The sequence below is a fragment of the Giraffa tippelskirchi genome, chromosome 5 (assembly GCF_054371585.1).
Source record: "Giraffa tippelskirchi isolate mGirTip1 chromosome 5, T2T-mGirTip1v1.2.pri, whole genome shotgun sequence".
In the NCBI taxonomy this organism is placed as follows: domain Eukaryota; kingdom Metazoa; phylum Chordata; class Mammalia; order Artiodactyla; family Giraffidae; genus Giraffa; species Giraffa tippelskirchi.
The window spans coordinates 152,490,292-152,517,314 of record NC_137279.1 but is presented as its reverse complement, the minus strand read 5'-3'; the positions used below and the strand labels follow the sequence as shown (position 1 = coordinate 152,517,314).

General features: G+C 43.8%; 1 protein-coding gene across 3 annotated transcripts in view; it reads right to left on the bottom strand.

Annotated features, from left to right (window-relative positions):
* Window positions 1-6,356: 6,356 nt before the first annotated feature.
* Window positions 6,357-27,023, bottom strand: part of WLS (Wnt ligand secretion mediator) — a 118,072-nt gene continuing 97,405 nt past the window's right edge. For 2 of the 3 annotated variants that reach the window (XM_081485602.1, XM_081485603.1), the window contains 2 exons: window positions 18,155-18,308; window positions 6,357-7,200 (listed from right to left, as the gene is read on the bottom strand). In XM_081485602.1, the coding sequence (XP_081341728.1) occupies window positions 7,091-7,200; window positions 18,155-18,308 (264 nt within the window). In that variant the 3' untranslated portion in view covers window positions 6,357-7,090. Of the gene's footprint in view, window positions 7,201-14,343; window positions 14,475-18,154; window positions 18,309-27,023 lie in introns of all 3 variants that reach the window. The other variant, XM_081485601.1, reaches the window with a different exon arrangement.

Below are 27,023 nucleotides of genomic sequence, written 5' to 3'. Positions count from 1 at the left end.
ATACGTGATTTAAAACTCTTGCCCATTCCTAGGAACAACTGCCTTTGTGAAGCACTTCACAAACAAAGGAAGAGTCCTTAAATCGGATTCCCAGTTCTCCTATGTCTTGACTGGCTTCTGGCCTTTCGTGCTGCCCATGAAGTTTCCATCAGGTCAGCATGTGAGGAACGTCCGCCAAGAACGTGCAATGAAAGACCTCGTGTGTTGGCCACTCCTGTTTATGCCTCACTTTCAGTCTCTTGGTGTCCCTGAACTGAGAAGAGTTCATCATGGGAGTGAAGACCATCCTGACCTTGACTTATCTCGATGAAAAAGGTTGCTGGATATAGCAGCCACTTGAGGGAGCTCAGAGCCTTGAAGGGGCTCAGGAGAATAATGAGCAGGATCGAAGGGGCTTCCTAATCAATAAATGCAGGGGGTCTGTTTGCACTAGCACCTGCCCCCGCTCAGGTTGCCATGCTGCCATGCCTTTGCATCCACCCACAGCAGACCTGGCCCTGCATTGCTGTAAGATGTCATTAACACAAGCCTCCTTTACAGTTCTTACAATCAGGGCTGGTGTGGACTTCAGAGATCACCAAGTTCAAGGGGGATAGGGTACAGGCAGTCGTCTGGAATGTCCCAGAGCAAAGTCATATGCAAAGCTATGACAAGAACTCACTAAAAAAGCAATAATTATCATGGAGTCACTACAAACTCCCCTATATAAAGGTCTGATTTTTGTCCTAAGAATTTGCTCAGTGATAGCCGTCATCCTCCCTTTGGCCAGAAGAGGGCAGACACTTGCCATCGATGAAAATGGAGAGTAGGCAGATATTTTCTTCGTCTGGAATAACATTTCCCAATAAGGTCATTCTGCTCTAATGAGAGCTGCAGCTCAAAACAAAATTCTTGACTCTTCTGCTGCAAGTAAGCTACTTAAGAGGCAGGTTCAGAGACTGAGATCTCTTCTTGGTTCCAATTTTTGTCATTTCACCTCTCTGAACCTCACTTCTTTATTATGTAAAGCAGTCACTATGTGACTGTGAAGTGGGTGCGTGTGTGCTAAGTCACTTCAGTCATGTTCGTCCCTATGGACCACAGACCACCAGGCTCCTCTGTCCATGTAATTCTCCAGGCAAGAATACTGGAGTGGGTTGCCACGTCCCCCTCCAGGGGATCTTCCTGACCCAGGGATTGAACCCAGGTCTCTTATGTCTCCTGCATTGGCAGGCAGGTTCTTTACCACTAGCACCATCTGAGAAGCTCCGTGACTATGAAGAGGAGATATTAAAGGAAACATATGTAAATTATAAAATTCCATATTACAAAACACCAACACATGAAAAAAGGAGTTTAACAGTAATAGGATGTATATGTGTGTGTGTTTGTATTTGTGTATGTGTGTGTGTAGACAGAGAGAGTGGGACAAAGAAGAGGAGCAAGCCAAGGGAGGCAATTCTCCAGCAGTTGAAACGAACACATCTGCACCTAGAAAGGACTTAACTACTTTTATTTATATATCAAATTGTGCGTATTTTAAAAGTTAAAGATGTGCTTTACCCATTGAATGTGTGTGTGGGAAAAGTGAAATTCATATGTGTGAAGTCCTATAATTTAGCTGAATACAATACTTTTGGTGATATAGGCATACCTTGGAGATACCGCAGGCTTTGTTCCAGACCACTGGGATAAGGTGAATACCACAATAAAAAGAGTCACAAGGATGTTTTGGTTTCCCAATGCATATAAAAGTTATGTCTACAAATACTGTAGTCTATTCAGTGTGCAACAGCATCATGTCTAAATAACAATGCACATACCTCAGTAAAAAATATTTTATTGCTAAAATAAAAAATGCTAACCATCATCTGACAGAGGGTTGCCGTAAAGCTTCAATTTGTAAAAAAAAAAAAAAGCAGGATCTGCAAAGTGTGATAAAACGAGGTATACCTGAATTAATTTTTAAAACTGTGTTTTAGTGGTTAAATGTTCATGAGAAGCAAAGAAGTAAGAAGTAGATAATTTTTCAAATCTAGGGTCATTTTCTTAGGATGTTGAACCCTAGTAGAAGTATTATTTTTCCAATAATCTGTCCCAGCTAGAGCAATGCTGCAGTCTGAAAATCATATTCTAGAACAGTGAGGAACTAGAATGCAGTTAACAGGGCACTGAGGCAAGGGTCTGGAAAACATATTTGGAGGAGGGGCTGAGGAACTGAGACATGAGCCTGAAGGAGAAAAGTCCCAGTTAGGACAAGACTTGTGGGAGGAAGTACAGTCAGAACAAAAAAGCAAAGTCACAAAGAGGGTCTCATCTCCATACACAAGGGTCTTCTCAACCTCTGAAGCCAAATGCCTGGTCATTGAGACAGGAGGCTCCCAGACAGTAGGTGGTTCAAGGAGTGCCCAGAAGATCCCTCTGATGTCAGGAGAAAAGAAAGGCATTGCTGACACAGTCTCAGAAACCAAGTCATCCTTGTACAACTTAATCAATCATAAAGCAAAGTGTGACGGGGTGAGAGCAAGCAGCCAAAGTCAGAAGTATTCCCATAGCATGACAGGATGATGGGACCTTCTATGAGTAAGGCATAGACTCACGGGAGTCAGGCTGCAACCACACTTAAGCCTAATTTACTGCATTAACATATCCTGATGCTGAATGGCTGTGAAAGGAGCAGGGTCTGATTGAATCAAAGGAAGGAGGAGTTCACAGCAGTCAGAGAGACTGGGATGAGCTGAGGTGCATTCACTGGTTCACCCACCAACCCTCCCCAGCTGAATTCCCACATTGTATTAGGCACTTTCCAGGGAGCTGTGTGTATTTCCTTTAGAAGTATAGGGATGATCCCTCAGACATTATCGTGGTTGAGATGTTACTTCTTTCAAGTGCACTCATTCCTCTGTACTTTTATCGTTTGTCCACCAAAAAAAAAAAACCGTTTGTATTTCCTCTCTTAGCCTCCATGGTTACTCAACAATAGCAAGGTGGAATGTGTCTGGAATGATGGAGGCACAAGACATGGCAAACTCTTCACTATAAAAGATTGCATAGGAATTGTCATTCATTGAGACGCCCCAGTGTGGCCAGGTAGCCTCTCAGAACTTGATCTGTTTGAAAGAGTTGATGATATAGAGTTTCTGGAACTGCTAAGATGAGGATGAGACCCATAACCTGCCTTCTAACATTTTTGTAGACTTTCTCAAAGTACCTGCAGAGATCCCAGGGGTGCGACTTCCCAAAGCTTCACCAGCTCTCAGGCATCAGAATTGAGGCATCATCTCGGTTCTGAGAAATGATTAGAATTACCTAGAGGTTGTGAAAGGAACTACTTATTTCATTACTATAAACATGTTCTTCCCCTAAGGGGAAAATGTAGGATTAACGCCCGGTGAACCCAATAAGTTAATATAAAACTGACTGCTTTCTATGGGAAATACCGATGGTATTTTACCTGTTTGTTGCATATAATGGCAAGTTTTCTTATTTTTAAAAAGCAGACAGTTGGGGAATTTTAAACTTATTACACTTATAATATTCTTCAAAACTACATAAAAATTTTAAGACAATTCGTAAAACATATACATGACCAATAATTAATTTTTGCTCTGGGTTGATAGTCCTTACTCAAGGCTTTTTCTCACCTCTTGAAGCGTTTCTTGAACTTTCCACTGATTGAAAACAATTGTGTTCTACCTGCATTGATGAAACCGAGAAATTCTTCAGGACAACTCGAAGCTCATTTCACGTTCAAGGAAAAAAGAGAAAACAGAACACACAGAGGGACAGGTTGCCAACTTCTCTTCTTTTGACCTCAAGTTTCTCCTCCAGCATCCATTGGCTATTTCTCTTCTGTCTCTGGATAAAAATGACCTTTCACTGTCAAAACTAACTCATCAGCTTGTGTCCTTTATCCCAAGTCTCCGACCTTCCTTGGGGCTTAAGCTACTTCATCCTCATTTTGACTTCATGGCTGACTCTCACCCTCAATGTCTACAAATCCAGTCCCATTTTCTCCCCCGACTCTGGTTTCTCCTGGAGCCACCATCCTACCTCTTATCTTCCCATCACGAGCACTCACTGACCTTATTCTACGTCCAATTTCTGCGCTTGCCATGAGGCCCCACTTATCAATGCCAAATCCAACATGCCTTACTCAATCTTTAACCACAGTTGAGCTTCTCAGGGTATCTAACTTCCCCCCCTTGAATCTGGTTCTTTCTTTGGCTTCTTTGATACTTTGCACGGCTGTGAGTCACCTACCTCAGTTTCTTCCTGTCACCTCTTGAATATGGCCATGCCTGGTTCACCATAGTTATGTGATGTTTTGATGCTCTGCCAAGCTCAACTTCATTCTCAGCGATGGCTGCAAAGCCTCCTGCCCTGACTGGTCTGCTTCTCCTCTTGCTTTTGTTAGCTTGTCATTTCTTCCAGAAGACAGCTTTTAAAACCCAGCCCAAGCAAATCCAAACTTCTCATCTGGCCCACTGTAGTACATCTTTTCTGACTGTGTGCCAGCTCAAAATGGACTCTCCATTCTTCAGAAACTGACCCCAATCCACAGGGTAATCTGCTAGCAGCCATTTGACTTGGTTTCCTGATCACAGTTGATCAGCAAGGGGCAGCCACTTGCCTGAGACTGAGCCACTCATGTACCTCCCCTAGTTCAGAAGCTAGAGAGACAGACGGATAGTAAATGGTACTGTTTTAGTGGAAAGGTCCATGAATTACTGGTATTGGTGCTCTTGGAAATTTTTGCTAAAGTCTCTCTTCTTAGGTAAGCTTCCTAGACTTGACTTCTAGTATTGATACAGACCCTTAGGTGATAGACTCACTGACGTGGCCCCTCCAAGAATCTGTAAAGGGCCATACCATTCTCTTGCCTAGAAGGGCTTGACATTTGACTGTTGTTGCTTTTCACGTCCACATTCAAAGTGCCCAAACCTTGCCACTTCTATCTCCAAAACTAATCTGCTCTTCTCCATGTCCTCTACTATTGCCCTGATTTCAGCCTTTGTGATCTTTTTCCTGGGCTTGTCCAGCCTCTCTGTTGCTCCAGCAGTAATTCTGATCATATCACTTCTCCACATAAAACCCTAGGCTGAGTCTGATAACTCTTCCCACAGCATTAAGGACCCTTCTCATTCTGGCTCACAGATGCATGCAGCTTACCTTCTGCTATGTCCACTCCTTCTATATGCCAGCCAGGCCTGATGACCAGCCTTATCTAAACATTCTCCATTCTTCACTTCCTCTATGATTTTTGTACTGCTGTTCCCTTTGTCCTTCAGCCCTGGTAAAATCTTACTTCTTCTTTTTTAAGACCTATCTCAGGCCCTTTTCTCATCTCCTTAGAGAAATTCTGCCTCCATCCTCTGGGGCACAAGATTACTTGTATTTTAAGTTTGTCTTCCCTTTCAGACTGTGAGACATGGGCTACATTTAAAGCCTGGCACCACAGTGATCAATCAGAAGTGGATGCTGAGTGCACTGGATCAAACACCATCAAATGTTTACCAGGACAGGAAAAGGCCTGAGAGAACAGCCAAAACCAAAATATTTCCTCCCATCACTATTTACCATGGCTTTAGCCAAAATCAGGGAAAAGATACGATAGAGAAGGAGTGCTGAGTAGGTAAATTAGGTGGATTGTGTCCCAACCTCCAGGCATCGATGTCTGAAAAACAGGACACTCATGAAATTGTCTTTAGACTCCAGAAAGAACATCTTTACACAGTTTTAGAGTTTAAAATGCATTTCCATACACCTTAACTGATCTAATTTGCATGGCCACCCCGTGAAGCAGTTAAAAGTTCATGAATGGCAGTTTGTACGTGAGGGAACAGCCAGGTCAGGGGGCTTCAACAAGGTCACGTTATAATGTCAGACCTCTGCTAGGAAACCCTGCCTTCTAACCTCCCATCCACTATTTTTTCTGTGCTGTACTATATTGCCTTTCCAATAGCAGAGTTAAAGTACAATGAAACAGTCTACTTGGGGAATTGGGCATAGTAGGGGAGTCATAGTACTTCTAAATCATTTACCTCCCCCCCACACACACACTTTTTGCCACACATGCCATCCAGTGGAGGTTAACCATGCAGTGCAGAAAATGTTACCCTATTTCCAGAAATATATACTGCCCCCAAAACTTTGATGGCAAAATATTTTAATTTTTCATAAAGCTATGAAACACCCTACCCCATAGACACAACTTGAAAAAAGAATCTGCATGCATGTGTTCAGGCTGAGCAGGAGGATGAGGTGTGCATATACATACATGCATATACATACAGGTTTATTTAAATGATCAGATCTACACTTTTGGAGGCTGTTTGAAGCATCTTATCAAAAGAAAACACATTTTAAGCAAGAGGTTAAAAAAGTTTTTTAGACCCAAAGGCCATTTAATACAATAAATCCTACTTGGATAGTTTAGCAAACTTTTTTTTAAAACCCACATCCAACAGACTGGTTAGTATTGGATACACAGATTTGGTTTCAAAGCTGAAATGCCCCTGGTGTAATAGATCTTCTCATGAAATTCGGTTATTTTATATTATGCCTTGAAAAATAGGGACACATATCTATTGACAACTTAAATATTAACTCGATAGGCTACCTGGTGATATAAATAGGGAAAAAAGTGGTCATGGATTAGGAGTGAGAAGACTATGACACCAGCCCATCTTGGACTGCAAAGAATGTTAAATTCTATCCTAGAACCTAAAACAAGAAAAAAAGAGTCAAATATTCCACTCCGTATAGACCCCATCTGGCCCAAACCATCCCCCAAGGAGTGCACCCCCAACACATGAGGTTTACTAACCACCTGCTACAGATGTTACTATGTCACTAATCAACAATGATCACAGAAAATGTGTCATACCAGAGGTTTTGTTATCATACACAACACATTAGTGGCTGCAGGAGTCTTCCTCCGAGAACTACTTGTCAGAAGGCAAGCTGACAAATGTCCACACCACTGGTCCAAGAAACCACAGCTAAGAGACAGAGCATTTGTTGGCATGTGGAGCTCTCTGGCACGCTCCTCGTTCTAGTAAAAATGGCTGGGATGTGGTGGACAGTCCCAGCCAGGTGCTGCAGCCTCCTACTCCTGGGCCTCCTTGCGGGTCAACTTGTAGATCTCAGTGGGCCCGTCGACGTGGGTGATAGTGGTGGTGAGCTGGAGTTCTTCCCCACTGTGCACACCCAGATCACCTGAAACAGGGGTTTTGGTGTTAGATGTGATCAAGGAGGAAGGAGAAAGCAGGGATTCACCTCACTAACAGCTGCCCAACCAGACCTCTTTCACATTCTGAGCTTAGAGAGAAAACTATGGCACAGACACCTAAAACTGGGGCTGACTCTCATCTTTTGCATTTGGACTTGGCAGTAATTTCTTAACATTTTTGTTTTCCAAAAAAGATTCTAATAACAGATGAGTTAGCTTACTGCTTATATTATTCATAGTAATTACTAACATTTAATGAGAGCTTACTTTGTTCCTAGCGCTATTTCTCAACACTTTATACATGATCTTTGTCAAATGCTTCATGCTGTTTCTGCATCTGTTGAGATGATCATGTGGTTTTGCCCTCTGAGGCAGGCACTCTGGTCTTGCCAACTTTACAGGTGAGGAAGCTGGGAGGGAGGCCAGGAAGAGGTGCAGACACATGATGCAGACAGGAAGGAAGGTCTGATTCCAAGACCACATACACATTTGCTGTAAATTTAAAAAGCGGCTATGCCATGTGAAGGCAAAGAAAGCCTGCCTATATTTACCAAAAGATTGGATAGAGTACTACATGTAATGCCTTTAGGAATAATTAGGGGGTTTCTCCACCAAGAAAAAAAAGTCCCAGAAATGTGCTCTGAATTTTCTGTTGCCTTCAGGATTCTACACAACACCAGTGTTTTGGAGTCATCACCAGTGAACACAGGTATTCCTCTGCTAAAATGGCATAACATGGCCTCTTCTCAACTATCAGGAGAAAAATAAGTTTCTGTGTTAAACCCTTAAAGTCTGCTACCTGCCATAAGACATTTAAGTGAATATATAATTGCACACATGCTTAATTGCTTCAGTCATGTCCGACTCTTTGCAACACCATGGATGGTAGTCGGCCAGTCTCCTCTGTCCATGGGATTTCCCAGGCAAGAATACTGGAGTGGGTTGTCATTTCTTTCTCCGTGAATATATAACTGGCAAAGGGAAAACGAAAAACACCCACACCTAATGCTTCTCAGTTAGACTGTGTATGGGGTGCATGTATATAGTTATATTTGCAGAGAGGGGGACTGGAGAACAAAAGGTTATGGTTATAGCTGGGATTTTTATACTTACACATGTACACGTATGATTTCATAGTTTTGGAGATTAAAATTTTTCCTAGTTCAAAGCATGGAATTAAATACACAAGCTCTGTTTTCCATTGGGATTCCATACCTTTACTTAGAAGATAGCTCTAGCCTGACCCTCAGGACTAACATCTTGTCACTAGTTTAGGACTTGCTGGGCATCCGTGAATCTGAAGGCCTTAGGAACCCAGGGACCACCCCACCCGCTGGCCCTGCAGGCTGCCTGGCTGGTGCCCTTAATACATGCCACATGGTGTTAGGTTTTCACTGTAGACCCTCAGAGGCTGTGGAACTACATCAGTCTTATGAAGTGCTGGCATGGCGGCTCTCTACCCAGGAGAATCCTTCACCCTAGAAGGAGGGTCATTAGTGTTGCAGAGACTGCTAATGGCAATTTGGAGCTGTACTAGCAAGTGGCCCACCGCCTTCCTGCTTACTATAGTGGTGAGTATCCCTGCGTGTCATGGGGGAGACCAGGGCTCAATTCCCTGATGGGGAGGCAACACGTCCTTTTGGGCTTCCCTGATAGCTCAGCTGGTAATGAATCTGCCTGCAATGCTAGATACCACGGTTTGATTCCTGGGTCAGGAAGTTCTCCTGCAGAAGGGATAGGCTACCCACGTCAGTATTCTTGGGCTTCCCTGGTGGCTCAGACCGTAAAGAATTTGCCTGCAATGCAGGAGACCTGGGTTCGATCCCTGGGTTGGGATGATCCCCTGGAGGAGGACATGGCAACCCACTCTAGTATTCTTGCCTGGAGAATCCCCATGGACAGAGGAGCCTGGTGGGCTACAGTCCACAGGGTTGCAGAGTCGGATATGACTAACTTAGCACAGCACTGCAAGTATCCCATCAAAGGACAGGGGGTGGGGCAGGTACCAAAGGGGTGTCAATCCAGCCTCCAATACTCCTGACCCCTGGCACAGTGCTAATAGGTGGAAAGTCTGCCTAAAGGCTTTACACAGAACTGCCTGGGGCCACACAGAACCTTTCCCAGGTCACTAACTTGCTTTCTCACTGCTGCAACTTCTGGCTCACTCCTCATTCAAAAGCAGGCATAAACCTCAAATTTCTTGCTCAAAGCTAGTTCTGGATTTGCATATCTGGCTGAGCCACCAAAGCTTCAAAGCAGATTCCATGATCTGCATGTCTGAAAGTCATCAAAATTTCAAAGAGAGTCCTGACCACCCCAGTAGACCCATTAGCAGCTCCAAGTGTTTACCTAAGAAATCCCTTTCATTGAAGACTTCTTGGAAATAGACATAGAGTGTAATTCTACTTCAGTTTTGAACCAGAAGGTGCCAAGTATTTAAGCTTAAAATGTGATTCCAATTAGCAGGTCCTGGAAAATGTGTCTAACCCTACAGATCACATCACGTGAAGGAACAGACAAAATTACTTGTTTTTTTTTTTTTTTTTAACAGATATTGTCCTATGTCTGACTCTATTCTAAACACTTTACAAACATTAATGCATTTAATCATTACCAACCCTTTGATAGAGGTTCTATTTCATCATCCTCATTCTTTTGAAGAAGAAACTGAGGCAGAGAGAGGTCAAGTAACTTTCCTGAGGCCCAAGTTGATAACAGGATGTGGGGTTGAAACTGGAGCAATGAGGCTCCAGAATCCAGGCTCCTCAACCTTAAGCTATGCCGACTCTGAAATATTCAAGTTTCCAACTGCCATTGAGATTGCGGGTGAAGTATGAGTCCCCGTGCAATGCATTACCATCATAAATATATACATACAACAACTTGGATGAATTGCTCAGCATATTAATTTTGCTTTTGCATCTGATGAAACAGAATTTATAGCCTACAACATCAGTGCGCTGATAGTAAAGAGAGCTATTATTTATGAGTATTTACCGTACATACTATTAGGGGCTTAGCATGCCCAGTATTTCCTACTAAGATGTGAAGACACTGAGGCTCAAATAGGCAATGAATTTCTATAATGTGACCAGGCTTGCTCCTGGTAGAGCTGGAATGAGAGCCTAGATCAATGGGATTCTGGCTAGCAAAATCCATGGTGCATGCATGGTTTTACTCTACCATGAAGGCCAACATTCTCCCCTTAGGGAATGGATGGGAATATGGCAAGTGACATAGCAGGAGTGGGGATCCCATCAAACTCCCTCTTCTGCCAAGGTCTCACTCCATCTGTTACCCTCCCTCTTTCAGCTTCTGCTGCTCAGCACACAAACATGCTTGAAGTCTTTTCCCTTCCAAGGCAAAAAAAAAAAAAAAAACCTTCCAAAAATGTGATATGTTGCTTATTAAGGAGGAAGGGCAGAATAAATGGAAAAGAATAAATTATGAAAGGAAAAGAAAAGAATTCTTTAGTTTGCAGTAAGTCTCTTTCCCTAGTTATGAGGTCAATTCAGCTCAGCTAATCAAGAATAAGATGAAGGCTTATTTCTAACCATTGTGAAATGAGACCAATCTCTGGCATTGAATGTAATCTCAAAGGACTATCAGTGGATCCATATCACATCCACGGATATGCAGCTGCTGCTGGATTTTAACTGCCTGGAATGCATACTAGGGATGTAAAAAGCTACACAAAATGCACTCTAGTGATATAATAATGAGCACAGCTTCCTAAGATTGGCAGCATTCTAATGACAATCATTTGTATATCTCTGGATACTTTAGTCAAAAGAAGGGGAACTTCTAATTGAATTTCAAGGCTGTTTCACAAATTTGGGAGTTTTCTAATATTAATAAGGGCTACCTAATTCTGTCCTCACAACCACTAGGATAAATTAACACCTCATTATCCAGATGTGGAAGCCAGACAACTCTTACACCATGAGTTCATATTTATTTCTTGAGGTCACAGTATATATTGGAGCCAGGATTCCAAACCATCTGTGTCCTCTTCAAGAGTTTATGTTCTTTCTATAACACTCCCGCCTTTTCTGTGGAATTTTTTCCCACAACAAACCTCCTCCTATTCACCCTCAAAGCTAAGCTCAAATGATAATGATGTTCCTGGTTTCCGGCAAAATGAAAAAAATCAAGGCGTGAGTAATGTTTGTAAAGCGAAATTATTTCCATATCAAGGACTGTTGTTTACTCTTAAGAGTACATCCTTTCTGCATTGTGGGTGTTAACAAAGTAGTGAATGGTGGGTTTTCTAAATCTTTTAAAAAAATTTTTTTTTTTTTTTTTTAAAGAATGTAAATCACCAGGACAGCATCTGGTATGTAGTTAAGTGATCATTAGAATACCCACCAAGACTTCCTAGCATGGGCTAGTCCAGCTGCTCCCTGCTCGGCATGGTTTCTAGTCCCACACTCCAGCACTGGTGTCCCTCACCGAGGTTTAGGGACAAACACGCAGCTAGAAAACAGGTGTGCTTTGGCATGACTCAGCCTTTGTGATCCCTTCTGGGCAATAAGGCAGAGTGAGATCTTGGTGAGACACCCAGGGTTCAGGAACTCTGGGTCCAGCCATCCCTCAATTCCTTTCAACCATCAAGACAGTTTATAACAGGCTTGAAGTGTGCCATTTCCTGTCTCCAGACACTCAGCACCAGGCCTCTCTAAGAAGCGAACACAATAAAGCCTAGACATTTTGCGTGAAATCTTAGCATGATGGCCTGAATCATATGCCATCCCTATTCATTTGTTGAAGTCCTATTTCCCAGTTCCTCAGGATGTGAGTGTTTAGATACAGGGTCTTTAAGGAGGTGACTAGTTTAAAATGAAGTCGCTGGGGTGAACCTTAATCCAGTGTAACCATAATGCTATGGTTTTTCCAGTAGTCATGTACACATGTGCGAGTTGGACCATAAAGAAGGCTGAGCATCCAAGAGAATTGATGCTTTCGAACTGTGGTACTGGAGAAGACTCCTGGGAGTCCCTTGGACAGCAAGGTGATCAAATCAGTTAATCCTAAAGGAAATCAACCCTCAATTGGAAGGAGTGATGCTGAAGCTGAAGCTCCAATACTTTGCCACCTGATGTGAAGAGCCGACTCATTGGAAAAGACCCTGATGATGGCAAAGATTGAGGGCAGGAAGAGAAGGAGGCGACAAAGGGTGAGATGGTGGGATGGCATCATCGACTCAATGGACATGAGTTTGAGCAAACTCTAGGAGATGGTGAAGGACAGGGAAGCCTGGCGTGCTGTAGTCCATGGGGTCACAGAGTCGAACACAACTTAGCAACTGAACAACTTCTCATGAGAAAAAGATATTAGGATATAGACACACACAGAGGGAGACCATGTGAAGACACAGGATGTCAAGCCCCACTTCAGAATCTGAGTCCAGCCCAGAGGGTAAGGCCCAGGCCATCATTGCTCACAGACATCAAGGGGAAGCCAGGGAAACCATGGGTGGGTGCATGTTATCTAACACACAAGCAGGGGAAAGATCGCAATAAAAAGCAGCCACTGTTTAAGCCTCACAACTCAAACCAAACATTTACTGAGGCAGCAAGGGCCAAAGCCACCTTTCCTGTGAAACAAGCAGCTGGAGACCTCAGGGGCCTCCAGAAACTAAACTGACAGCAAGCGGTAGCTCTGAAGGCATGGGGCCTGGGCTTGCTGCTGTGGCTTCCAAAAGAAAGAGTGTGTCAGACAGAAGCCATTCAGCACAAATAGCAATAGAAAGGAACCTGTCGGCAATTAGTGTCTCCTGTTCCCTATGCCATCCAGTCAGGAATTCCATTTCTTACTTTTTCTCTAAAACCTTCTGACAAGAATTTCGTAGACGAAATAACACAAAAACGAAACCTAGGATCGAGAATTGTCTGACTTCCTAAACAGCTCCAGCTTTTTTCTCTACATGAACTGGTAACTGAGGGAATCTAGTCAGTGTGTCCTGTGTGCAGGGCATCGATGTCGCACCTCTGGGGTATGAAGCCTTCTCTCTGGGCTAAGGGTTACCCCCAGCCCGTGCTGGAGTTCGTTTCTGCCTGGGAAGACATTAGGAATGAGTCACAGAGTGGTTACGGAAACAGGTAAAAGGAAGAGCAGGCTTCTCAGGTGGTGCTGGTGGTAAAGAACTTGCCTGCCATGCACGAGATGTAAGAGATGTGGGTTCGACCCCTGGGTTGGGAAGATCCCCTGGAGAGGGCACAGCAACCCACTCCAGTATTCTTGCCTTGGAAATCCCATGGACAGAGAAGCCTGGTGGGATGCAGTCCAGTGGTTGCAAAGGGTCAGACACGACAGAAGCAGCTTAGCATGCACACATGCAAAAGGAAGAGCTTTAATGAAAACCTAGGAGCAGCAGGGCAGAAAATGTGAATGGTCCTTGAAAGAGAATCTAAAGAATCTTTGCTAAATTAAAAAAAAACAAGTGTATTATGTTGACTGCATATATGCATATGCATACTTATACAGACTAAATGATTGTCTGTAAACAGACAAACACATCGATTGTCTCACATATACAGACTGATCTGAACGTGTTTATTATACCAACACTGTAGCTACAGTGGATCAACCAGCAGTTTGGAACCCAGAACGCCACATCCCTGTGGCACCAATCAGCCGCTGACACATGAAAACATTCTGGCTCGGACAGTTTGGCTGGAGCTGTCCTGCCACGTCCTGTGTTTCAAGAGGCAGAGGAGGAAGTCTCGTCTCCCAGACCAGGCTACTAGTTCTGTGAGGGCAAGGACTGTGTCTTTATCGCTCATCCTCTCAAACCCCACACAGTGCTAAGCACTGCGGCACCCACTGCTTCATTTCTAAGGGTTGCTTTCCAAGCCACATAATAAAGAGAAACAGAATTACGTGAGAGAAAATGTTCTTTGGAAACCAACCCTTTCTCAAACCTGCTTCCCACTTCGTTTCTTTCCGCCATTCTTTGACGGAACGAGAGAACCAAAAATCCAAGCTCTCTACTTTCACTTTCTTCCTACTCATTCCCCCTCCACATATACATACTTTTCGGCATCTCTCTCCATCTCCCAAACAAAATGCTTCTTAATGTCTCTCTTTCCTTAGCCTCCCTGGCTTCTGCTACATCAGAAACTGCTTACCAAGTTCCTGGAAATGAGCTTTTTTCCAGCGGTCCACCCAGGATCCATCTCACGAAGGCAAGAAGAACAACACACCTGGGATTCATTCTCCATAGCAAGAAATCCGAATTCTTGGCTCTGGACCTTAAAAGCTAAAGCGGGGAGGGAGTCCAAGCCATTTAAAAATAAAAACTTTCCACAAGAAAGGAAAAGAAGGCTGGGGGGAGGAGGAGGAACACCATCCAGAGACTCAGAGAATTTAAAAATACAGTGTATCCCTCTGAGAGTTCATTTTCTAGGTTTCCACGTACTATTCCAAATTAGCTCTTTCCAAGGAGCTTCAAAATCTTGGTAAACGCTCCATAATTCCTGTGATACAGTGTGTGGTCTGGCAGCAGATGAGGAGATGAAAAGAGAGCAGAGAAGGAAAATGATCAGAGAACCCAACTTGGAAGAGCCCTTTCCAGACACAGCGCTGCCCAGGGAAGCGAGAAGCACAGAAAGCCACCAGGAGCTCGGTGACTGCTGCAGAGTCACAGCGGGTCGTGTCATCACCACAGAGATGCTGAATTGTGTGATTATTGTGTTTATGATCAGAACAGAGTCCCCAAAGAGTCTGCCGCCAGATTGCTTGAATGATTTTCAACCAGGGCCCTACTGGCACGTTGGGCAGGACCACTCTTTACAATAAGGGACTGTTTTCCTCAATGTTGGACATAGAGCACCCCTAGAATGTGGCCACTACATGCAGGCAGCACATCCCAGTCATAAACGACAATGCAGAACGACCATGTCTGTTTCCAAACACCTCTTGGCATGGGATTCGGGGAATATGACCTCCTGTGGAGAATAGTGTTTGAGCTTTCTGTGAAATTGCAGATCTGTGTGTTGTGTGGTCTTCAACAGCAACAAATCTACTGGGGAACAAACCAAGTACTCTCCTCAACTGCAAGGTTCGAAGCCTAGGAGGGTGGCTGTTATCCTGGGTCAGAAGTCCTCATGGGAGCTGCCTAGCACCTGGCTCACAGGTCAAGCATCCGGTGTCACCAGGTAGAAGGCAGTCATCCTGCCCCTGTAGGCTTGGCCACAGCTCTGGCCTCGCACGTGTCTGAAAGTGCTGGGCTTGGGTGAATTCTTACCAGTGTTTGGAAAACCCTTACATGTGACAGAATCACCCCCTGGATGGCCACTATATGAAACGAGGTGCTTTTCTGCCCCTTCCCTGCTAATAGGAAGGAAGACAATCATAGAACTTTATGTTCCCAGAAGACTTTAAGAGATCATGTACCGGTTGGGAAAGTGGTGCACAGGGAGAGCAAGCAGTTTGACAAGTCACACAACAAAAACCAGCAGAACAGTTTGCATCCAAAAACTACTACAGCACACCCATAACTTTTACCCACTAGGATAATCATTCCAACAACCCAGAAAGTCCAGCTACTGCTATAGGTGGTATTTCCCTGGAGGGTAGGAACTCCACCTACTAGCTTCCTGCTTAATACTCTCAAGTCAAGGACAGGTCCATGTGGTTTCTGTCACAGTCCAACAGGATGGTCATGAAATGAAATCAAGATTTTAGTTAACAAGTCCAGAACCTCTTCCTCTGGCATTTTAGAAGGCCATGGAGAGAGAACTGCGGTGCTGGAGAAGACTCTTGAGAGTCTCTTGGACAGCAAGGAGATCAAATCAATCAATCCTAAAAGAAATCAACCCTGAATATTTATTGGAAGGACTGATGTTGAAGCTGCAATACTTTGGCCACCTGATGCTAAGAGCTGACTCATTGGAAAAGACCCTGATGCTGAGAAAGAGTGAAAGCAAAAGGAGAAAGGGGTGGCAGAGGATAAGATGGTTAGAGAGCATCACTGACTCAATGGACATAATTTGAACAAAATCTGGGAGATAGAGGGGGACAGAGGAGCCGGGCATGCTGCAGTCCATGAGGTCACAAAGAGTCAGACACAACTTAGCGACTGAACAACAACAACAATGGAGAGACCACATGCTCCCAATCACCATGCATATGTAAAACACAGAGTGCTAGCAGTAGAAAGGAAGCTAAAGCCTACCCAGCTCACATACTTTCTAGAAGGGAAGTCAATCAAACCAAGAGTTGGGCAGGTGGATAGGTGAGCCAAAGGTCTTTACTCTTGCCCAGGACCTATAGCCAGAGATACTGAGTATAACAGGAAGTCATGGAGTAGGAAGGAAGAGAACCCTGGTGTCTAGAATGCTTTGTACAGTCAGGTGTAGTACTGCAGACAGTGGGTGAGACTATTCCTCTACCCTTGACCCTCAGCACAGATGCCCTCCTCTCCCTGCCTTCTCTCTCATGTCATCGCAGCCCTGTCTCAAGATCACTATAAGAAAGCTAATCTAGAACTCTTATTTCTAAAGCATTAATGCAGGGCTTCCCTGGTGGTCCAGTGGTTAAGAAGCCTCCTGCCAATGCAGGGGACACGAGCTTTTTCTTTAGAACATCAAAAAGATAGCCTGGAAAAAGGACTGCAGGGCCAAATGACTTAAGAATTTAGAAATGCTGTTACCCCCACCCATTTTAAAAGACTTACAGTACAACTTAATGTGCTAAAGGCATTAATATACCCTAGAGTAAATCACATTAATGCTGATTAAAAACCCAATGATTCTCAAACTTATTTGACCACTAAAACCTACCAGCATCCCATGGCAACAATATTCTATTGAATATAATTTGCCACATGCCAACTGGAGTGATCAGGAGAAAACATTTTGAATAGACCCAAAAGATGAATAGGGTTTTGTCAGGCCCAGATGGAGGTGGGATATGTCTGGGGAATAGGCATATGGCCAGGGCTTTAGTGGTTCAGACAGTAAAGAACCTGTCTGCCAATGCAGGAGACCCGGGTTCAATCTCTGGGTTGGGAAGATCCCCTGGAGAAGGGAATGGCAACCCACTCCAGTGTTCTTGACTAGAGAATTCCATGGACAGAGGAGCCTGGCAGGCTGTATAGTCCATAGGGTCACAAAGAGTTGGACATGACTGAGCAACTAACACCTTCACTTCAGGGTAAAGCAGGTATGAAAAAAGAGAAGAAAGAATAAAGGTGGAGCCAAACAATGTAGGCTTAAGTATGCAAAGAAAAAGGAGCTTTCAGATGTTTTGCTTACCAAGCCACCTCTTCCATGTTACTAGCACTGGCCCAGGCAGTAATGTTCATTTCCCTCTGCCATGGCTGGTAGAGAAGTCCCAGGCAAGTCCCTCCCTTCTCTTGAGTCTCAACTTCCTTGTCTATAGAACTGCTAGCCTAAGTTCTCCAAGGCTCCTTGCAGCATCAGCACCACAGACAGCACATACTAGCACTTAAGGGGAGGAAGGCTATGGGGACAGGAGCATGGCCATTGGTTTGGGCATGTCAATAGGCTTACAGGAGAATGAGCAGGGAAAAAATGAAGCCAGCTCCACTTCAACTCAGGGCCCAGTCCTCATCTACCCAATATCTCAGATTGTGGTTCTCAAACTAGAAGAATAAATTTGGCACACTTTCCAACAGTCAATTTTGTTCAAAAAATTGAGGAAAGCAAATTTAATTTTTGTACTAAGACTGGGAGATATTGTAAACTAGAATGTAATATTCCCAATGCATTTTAAATATTTTTAAAAATGAGGATTCATAGAAATAGCAGTCCTGTATTGGCTTTTTGTCTTATGGCCCCAGAGTCCCTAGAGGTGCTTGTTCACACTTGGAGAAAACATCTGACTAGGGAACCCAGAGCCTTTGCTGCCTAAGTCTTGAAGAGTCAGAAGCCTACTTAACCTGAATAAAGCTATGCCAAAGAGACTGGAACTCACCATTGGATTGGTCTTCCCCATAGTTCTTATGGGATGGCGCGTACAAGAACATCAAAGCAAAGACATATAGGTTCCACATGCCATAGATGCCAGTGAAAAAGGCACTATTCACTTGGACCGTGACGCCGCCCCACTTCCAATGGCCTTCAGTCACCTATGGGAAAAAGGGGTGACATTCAAATGGAACCAATAAGAAACAACTCCAACGTAACAATCAACTAACACAAACACCAAGTGTCTCCCATATATGGAAAAGTGAAGGGCCATGTAAGATTCCTTTTTTTTTTTTAAAGGTTTTCTTTTCAAATTTTTTGGCTGTGGTTGGTCTTCGTTGCTACACATGGGCTTTCTCTAGTTGCAGTGAATGGAGGCTAATCTGAGTTGCAGTGTGCATGCTTCTCATTGTGGTGGCTTCTCTTGTTGCAAAGCACAGGTTCTAGATGCATGGGCTCATTAGTTGCAGCACACGGGCTTGAGAGCACCAGCTCAGTAGTTGTGGTGCATGCGCTTAGCTGCTCTGCAGCATGTGGAATCTTCCTAGACCAGGGACTGAATTGGTATCCCTTACATTGCAAAGTAGATTCTTAACCACTGGAGCACCAAGAAAGCCCCAAGATTCCATTTTTCAATCTGAATCATACTAGGATGAATTACGGTTAACTGAGGGTTTCCTATGTCAGGCACAAAGTCAGTGGTTCTCATCTTGTCTGCCCATCAGCATCACCTGGAAAGTATTTCTTCCTAAAACGTTAGTACATTGTTAACACCTAATTTAATGAACCTGCATTTGAGTCTAACACTTCTCTACAGTTATAGTTCCTCCCCTACTATCCACCTTCTACCTTCTGCAAGGTGGATGTAAACACCTTGCAGGCAAGACCAGTTCTGGTTTGTTTTCTGCCATATCTTCAGGACCTGATGTACCACAGCATTGATTACATAAACAAATGGTCCTTGGACTGAGTCGTTTTCCTGGGTAGGGCAGTGTAGAAAAGCAGAAAGTCACAGGCTTGAAGTCAGAAACGTGGCTTCAAATCCAGGCTCTCCCACTCCCTTTCTGTTTAACATAAGGGAAGTTAAGATTAAGACTCTAAACTTCAGTTTTCTTAGGTACAAAACAAAAACTTTCAGGGTTAACCACTAAGGAGAATTAAGTAAAAATATTTTTAGGAATTTCCTGGCCCACAGAAAACATTCAATAAATCTTATTTTATAATGTTACGTATATAAGCCACTCACGAAGGTAATTATGAAGCTTTCATATGCCTTTACAATTTGGCAAGAATGTTTTGAGGCTGGTTTTGTCTATGTTAATGATACGGTAATTGTTTTAAGGGCTATCTGATGACGTACGGATTGCACTAAGAAGTGTCAAGAAAACTGGTGCAGAGGAACTAAAAATTTGTGCTGGCTATGAGATCAATGAAATGATTTTGACTACTTCTGCCTGCTACAGGAAATCTTGAAAGTAAAAGTTGCTCAGTCGTGTCTGACTCTTTGCGACTCCATGAACTATACAGTCCATGGAATTCTCCAGGCCAGAGTACTGGAGTGGGTAGCTTTCCCCTTCTCCAGGGGATCTTCTCAACCCAGGGATTGAACTGGGGTCTTCTGCATTGCAGGCGGATTCTTTGCCACCTGAGCCACAAGGGAAGACCACAGGAAACCTTAAATGGAGTAAAAGAAAGTATTAGACAGCTATTTCTGTGATCGCTTAATGAGGCTGGATTATATAATCCCTCTCTAGGAGCCCCTCCTTCTAGGAGCTAAAGTATAAGATGGCAAGCTATCTCTGAATGTTAATGACTTATACGAGCACGTTGCTTTCACCTCCTGTTTATGAGGCTGTGGATCTATGTTCATTTGGTACCCTTGGTACAACCCATGACTCATAGGGCCCCCAGGAAGAATAAAGCTATAAGGACAGGTATTTCCTTCTGAAAGACCTGGAGTGTCAGTTAACCAGGTTAATGAATTATAGACTTATCACTTATTTACTTTTAGTTTGACCTTGGTCATACATAATTTTTCATTTTTGTGATTCATAAACAAACTGCCATCACTAAGCTATTTCCTTTGGGAAATAATTAGCTACCTGGGCCGGGCTGGGACCTGGGGGCCGGGGGCGGCCGAGAGGGGCTAGGCTGGGCCGGGGGCCCGGAGCGGCGGCCGACAGGGGCTAGGCCGGGCTGGGGGCCAGGGGCCGGGGGCGGCGACTGACAGGGGCTAGGCCGTAGGCCAGGCCGGGGGCCAAGGGCGGCGGCCTACAGTGCCTAGGCCGGGCCAGGGGCCCGGGGCCCGGGGCCCGGGAGTGGCGGCCGACAGAGGCTAGGCCTGGCCGGGGGCCGGGGGTGGCGGCCGACAGGGAAAACTAGCTAATCTGATCACATGGACCACAGCCTTGTCCATCCCAATGAAACTAAGCCATGCCGTGTGGGGCCACCCAAGACGGATGGGTCATGGTGGAGAGCTCTGACAGAATGTGGTCCACTGGAGAAGGGCATGGCAAACCACTTCAGTATTCTTGCCTTGAGAACCCCATGAACAGTATGAAAAGGCAAAAAGATAGGGCACTGAAAGATGAACTCCCCAGGTCAGTAGGTGCCCAATATACTAATGGAGATCAGTGGAGAAATAACTCCAGAAAGAATGATGGGATGGAGCCAAAGCAAAAACGATACCCAACTGTGGATGTGACTGGTGACAGACGCAAAGTCCGATGCTGTAAAGAGCAATATTGCATAGGAACCTGCAATGTTAGGTCCATGAATCAAGGCAAACTGGAAGTAGTCAAACAGGAGATGGCAAGAGTGAACGTCGACATTCTAGGAATCAGTGAACTAAGATGGACTGGAATGGGTGAATTTAACTCAGATGACCATTATATATACTACTGTGGGCAAGAATCCCTTAGAAGAAATGGAGTAGCCATCATGGTCAACAAAAGAGTCCAAAATGCAGTACTTGGATGCATCTCAAAAACGATAGAATGATCTCTGTTCGTTTCCAAGGCAAACCATTCAATATCACGGTAATCCAAGTCTATGCCCCGACCAGTAACGCCGAAGAAGCTGAAGTTGAACGGTTCTATGAAGACCTACAAGACCTTCTAGAACGAACACCCAAAAAAGATGTCCTTTTCATTATAGGGGACTGGAATGCAAAAGTAGGAAGTCAAGAAACACCTGGCGTAACAGGCAAGTTTGGCCTTGGAGTACACAATGAAGCAGGGCAAAGGCTAATAGAGTTTTGCCATGAGAACGCACTGGTAATAGCAAACACCCTATTCCAACAACACAAGAGAAGACTCTACACGTGGACATCACCAGATGGTCAACACCGAAATCAGATTGATTATATTCTTTGCAGCCAAAGATGGAGAAGCTCTATACAGTCAGCAAAAACAAGACCGGGAGCAGACTGTGGCTCGGATCGTGAACTGCTTATGGCCAAATTCAGACTTAAATTGAAGAAAGTAGGGAAAACCACTAGACCATTCAGGTATGATCTAGATCAACTCCCTTATGAGTATACCGTGGAAGTGACAAATAGATTTAAGGGTCTAGTCCTGATAGACAGAGTGCCTGATGAAATATGGACAGAGGTTCGTGACATTGTACAGGAGACAGGGATCAAGAAAATCCCCATGGAAAAGAAATGCAAAAAAGCAAAATGGCTGTCTGAGGAGGCCTTACAGATAGCTGGGAAGAGAAGAGAAGCGAAAAGCAAAGGAGAAAAGGAAAGATATTCCCATCTGAATGCAGAGTTCCAAAGAATAGCAAGGAGAGATAAGAAAGCCTTCCTCAGCGATCAGTGCAAAGAAATAAGAGTAAAACAACAGATTGGGAAAGACTAGAGATCTCTTCAAGAAAATTAGAGATACCAAAGGAACATTTCATGCAAAGATGGGCTCAATAAAGGACAGAAATGGTATGGACCTAACAGAAGCAGAAGATATTAAGAAGAGGTGGCAAGAATACACAGAAGAACTGTACAAAAAAGATCTTCATGACCCAGATAATCACGATGGTGTGATCACTCACCTAGAGCCAGACATCCTGGAATGTGAAGTCAAGTGGGCCTTAGAAAGCATCACTACGAACAAAGCTAGTGGAGGTGATGGAATTCCAGTTGAGCTATTTCAAATCCTCAAAGGTGATGCTGTGAAAGTGCTGCACTTGATATGCCAGCAAATTTGGAAAACTCAGCAGTGGCCACAGGACTGGAAGAGGTCAGTCTTCGTTCCAATCCCAAAGAAAGGCAATGCCAAAGAATGCTCAAACTACCGCACAATTGCACTCGTCTCACATGCTAGTAAAGTAATGCTCAAAATTCTCCAAGCCAGGCTTCAGCAATACGTGAACCATGAACTTCCAGATGTTCAAGCTGGTTTTAGAAAAGACAGAGGAACCAGAGATCAAATTGCCAATATCCGCTGGATCATCGAAAAAGCAAGAGAGTTCCAGAAAAACATCTATTTCTGCTTTATTGACTATGCCAAAGCCTTTGACTGTGTGGATCACAAGAAACTGTGGAAAATTCTGAAAGAGATGGGAATACCAGACCATCTGACCTGTCTCTTGAGAAACCTGTATGCAGGTCAGGAAGCAACAGTTAGAACTGGACATGGAACAACAGACTGCTTCCAAATAGGAAAAGGAGTACGTCAAGGCTGTATATTGTCACCCTGCTTATTTAACTTCTATGCAGAGTACATCATGAGAAACGCTGGGCTGGAAGAAACACAAGCTGGAATCAAGATTGCCAGGAGAAATATCAATAACCTCAGATATGCGGATGACACCACCCTTATGGCAGAAAGGGAAGAACAACTAAAGAGCCTCTTGATGAAGGTGAAAGAGGAGAGTGAAAAAGTTGGCTTAAAGCTCAACGTTCAGAAAACTAAGATCATGGCATCTGGTCCTATCACTTCATGGGAAATAGATGGGGAAACAGTGGAAACAGTGGCAAACTTTATTTTTCTGGGCTCCAAAATCACTGCTGATGGTGATTGCAGCCATGAAATTAAAAGACGCTTACTCCTTGGAAGGAAGGTTATGGCCAACCTAGATAGCATATTTAAAAGCAGAGACATTACTTTGCCAACAAAAGTACGTCTAGTCAAGGCTATGGTTTTTCCAGTGGTCATGTATGGGTGTGAGCGTTGGACGGTGAAGAAAGCTGAGCACTGCAGAATTGATGCTTTTGAACTGTGGTGTTGGAGAAGACTCTTGAGAGTCCCTTGGACTGCAAGGAGATCCAATCAATCCATCCTAAAGGAGATCAATCCTGGGTGTTCATTGGAAGGTCTGATGTTGAAGCTGAAACTCCAATATGTTGGCCACCTCATGTGAAGGGTTGACTCATTGGAGAAGACCCTAATGCTGGGTAGGATTGGGGGCGGGAGGAGAAGGGGACGACAGAGGATGATATGGTTGGATGGCATCACCGACTCGATGGACATGGGTTTGGGTGGACTCCGGGAGTTGGTGATGGACAGAGAGGCCTGGCGTGCTGCGATTCATGGGGTCGCAAAGAGTCGGACACGACTGAGCGACTGAACTGAACTGATATGCTCAGGGAAGTGTTAGCAAAAAAGGATTTCATCAGTGGTTTTAGAATAATGCACCAGCATTCGAGCTATTCAGAACTGCTTCTCAGAAACATCACCAAATGTCACTCTTCTTACTCTTAAATACAGTACTTCCATGTGTATGGAAGATCTCATTTAGTCTTAATAACAGCTCTATGAGGTAGGTAGGTGACATCTCAGCTCATGGGTAAACTGAGAGTATCTTGCCCAAGACTATTCAGCTAGAAAGTTGTGGCTCTGACCCGCCAAAGAAGGTGGGTGTTCCTAACTACTATACAACACAAGAGTAGGAATATTATCTTAACTAGGGTGAGTCTCTCACTTAGAGAGACTAAGAGGCAACTATTATGTCAGGTCAAATTTCCTTTGAAATTCACTTAATTGGGCATTATGCATATATTTATACAGTACATATATAGAGAGAGTATATATGCATTATGTATATACTATATATATATATAGTTTGTATATTCAAATCTGTATAATAATATATATGCACTGTGTATCTCAGAGGTAGTAATGTTTGGTATATAACTGCATATACATACAAAATACAATTTTACAGTAGAACCACTGAAATGAAATGCTTATGAGGGACACACTGGAGCCAAGACTGGCTGAAGAAACAGTAGATTCATGCCCCCTGCTTATGCCTGCTTCAGGACACGTGCACTTGTTTAGAATGGAGTTGCAGAATTACCCATACTCTTTAATTTGTAATCTGTAAATGTGTTATTTCCTGCTGAGGGCAAAGAGTTGAATTTGCATAAATGGACTGTATACATAACGTCACTCTACTGTGGGGAGACCCCATTGTGCTTTCCTCTCTCCTCTCTCAATTATTCATGCTTGAGACATCCTGAGCTCTGAGTACATTCCCACCAATACATACCACAAGGAGCAGCCTCAACAGAGCAGGCCTTGTGAGTCCAAATCTTATGAATGCCAAGGCAAAGAGGTGACAGTCACGCCCTTTAAACTTTCAGAGAGAAAAATCAGGTAGCCCCAATCACAAAAAGAAAATAATCTCCCCTCTACCTAAAGTCTTATTTCTAAAAGTCCCCATTTTTCCTGATTTCACATTTGAACAATTTACTTTTGTGTGAAACCACCCCATTATACCCCTGTAGCCAAGTGAAGGTCAAATCCCTTTACACCCAGTAGTCTTGACAACCAGCATTCCACTTCACAACAAGATTTTCAGATCCCAGACACAGGCTCTCTTACTGGAAACATTTCCTCTATAAGTAACAGAATGAAGTGATGACATGCCCACCCCCACCCCCCCAAAAAAACTGCTGACTGGCTCTCTGGGAGTTTGCTACATATGACTAGACCTGAATGTCAGGTACCTGGAGTCCCCTTCGTGAAGGTCAGTGACCTTCTCTCCTGCATTGCACTTCTGTTCCCTACTGCCTGCCACCTCTAAATGGAACGCCTCTTTCTTTTCCAGAGTGAAGGGGCTAAAATACCAGACTGTGATGTGCCATCGCCCGGTTGCTATGACTGAGGCCATTAAAATGGCAGGCATTAAAAGACTGAACCTCAGTACCCAGCTACAAAGCCTCAAGGTCACCGCATTCCACAGCTTCCATCAGCCTTTCATTCCTGGCCTCAGAGTTTCAATATCCTGGCGAGATCCCCTCGCATTATATTTCATGGGGCTTAAATGCAAGCTCTCCCAGCAAGTCTGAGAGTATAATGGGAGTTTTTAATACATTGCTTTTACCTAAGGCTGGGATCTATTTCAAAAAGTTACCCAATAGGTTTCCTTTCAGGTGAGCTCATTGCTGAGACATTCCAAAATGACATTAAAAAATAAATCCTCTGATGACTGTATTAATACAGTACCTGGGACACTCAGAGTTATGCCTGAAAACGTCTTAGATATCTAAAAATAACCCTTAAAAAAAAAATAACCCAGCAGGAGGACTGTAAGGAGCTAATGGAATCCAAAAGACCTCATTGCTACCCTCTTAGAGTTGAAATCCACTCCAGGCTGACTGTTGACTGTTGCAGCAGATATAAAAAGCTAGCCACAGGCTGGAGCCCTGTTAGAAAATACTAGGGCAGTAGAATATCAATCTTTTTCTAAAAGCCACAAAGTCTGCAACTTGGAAGACTGGCCTCCTTTGCTTCAAAAAGGTGCACTAATTAAATATGTACAAGATAAATTTGGGCAACACGTAGCCACCTTAAACACCAGAACAAAGTCCCTCTTGACTTCAGGTGGGAGGAACTCTGCAGAAAGTAAGTGGGATGGGGTGGGGCTGTGGGGGATGACTTCAGCTTTCTAAAGTTGCAGAGAGACTCCCCTGGCAGTCCCGTTGTTAAGACTCTGCGCTTCTACTACAGACAGCACAGGTTCAATCCCTGGCTGGGAAACTAAGATCCTGCATGCCATACAACACAGCCAAAAATAAATAAATAAGAAAATAAAGTGGTAGAAATATGTGCTGGGAGCAAAAGTGCCCTTTCTTTTTGTCTCTCTGAGAACGTATCTTGATAATACCTTTTAATCCTCAGCTACCTTCCTCAAGGTTCTGTTTCTCCAAGAGTGCGTCCTGCTCTCTCAGCCTTGCAGAACTGGCTATATCACGTGTCACAGTGCATTACTGAGGGACTGGAGGACTAGAAAGCTTTTTGGTCATATGAGGGAATCAACCAAGGGATAAGTCTGGCCTCAGACACCCTTGTTGGAGCCTCAGCTGGTTGAATAAAAAACTCATTCAGAATTTGAAATATTTTTACCGCATTTGGAGTGGAGAGTGAAGTTTCCAAGGTTTTATAAACAAACTGTCTGATACAAACACAGCACTGTTATAGGTCAAAGCAAAGGTGGTGAACAGAACTTCTTAAGATATGTATGCAGATTTGTTTTATTTTTTTCTACTCACTTCAGCCTTCAGCAGCAGCACTAGCTCTGCCCAGCGGACGTAGCCAACAGGGCTCTAGGGGTTAGAGGCACCCTTGAGTATCCTTGGATAGAATTCAAGGGGTCCATGAACTAGAGTGAGAAAAAATTATATCTTTATTCTCACCAGTCTCTAACTGAAAGGCTACCATTTCTTTCCATTGTGAATGTAAAAAATAAATTCCCATAGTATTAGCACCACCTGCAATTTTGTCTCCAATAGAAATCATATTTTCATATCAATTATACTACAGATCTGAAATATCTGTAAAAGTATAACTGCAAATATATACCATCTATCTATATGATTCCCTTTTAAATCCAAGTATTTTGTTCACTTAAAAACACTCAAAGAAGAGGCT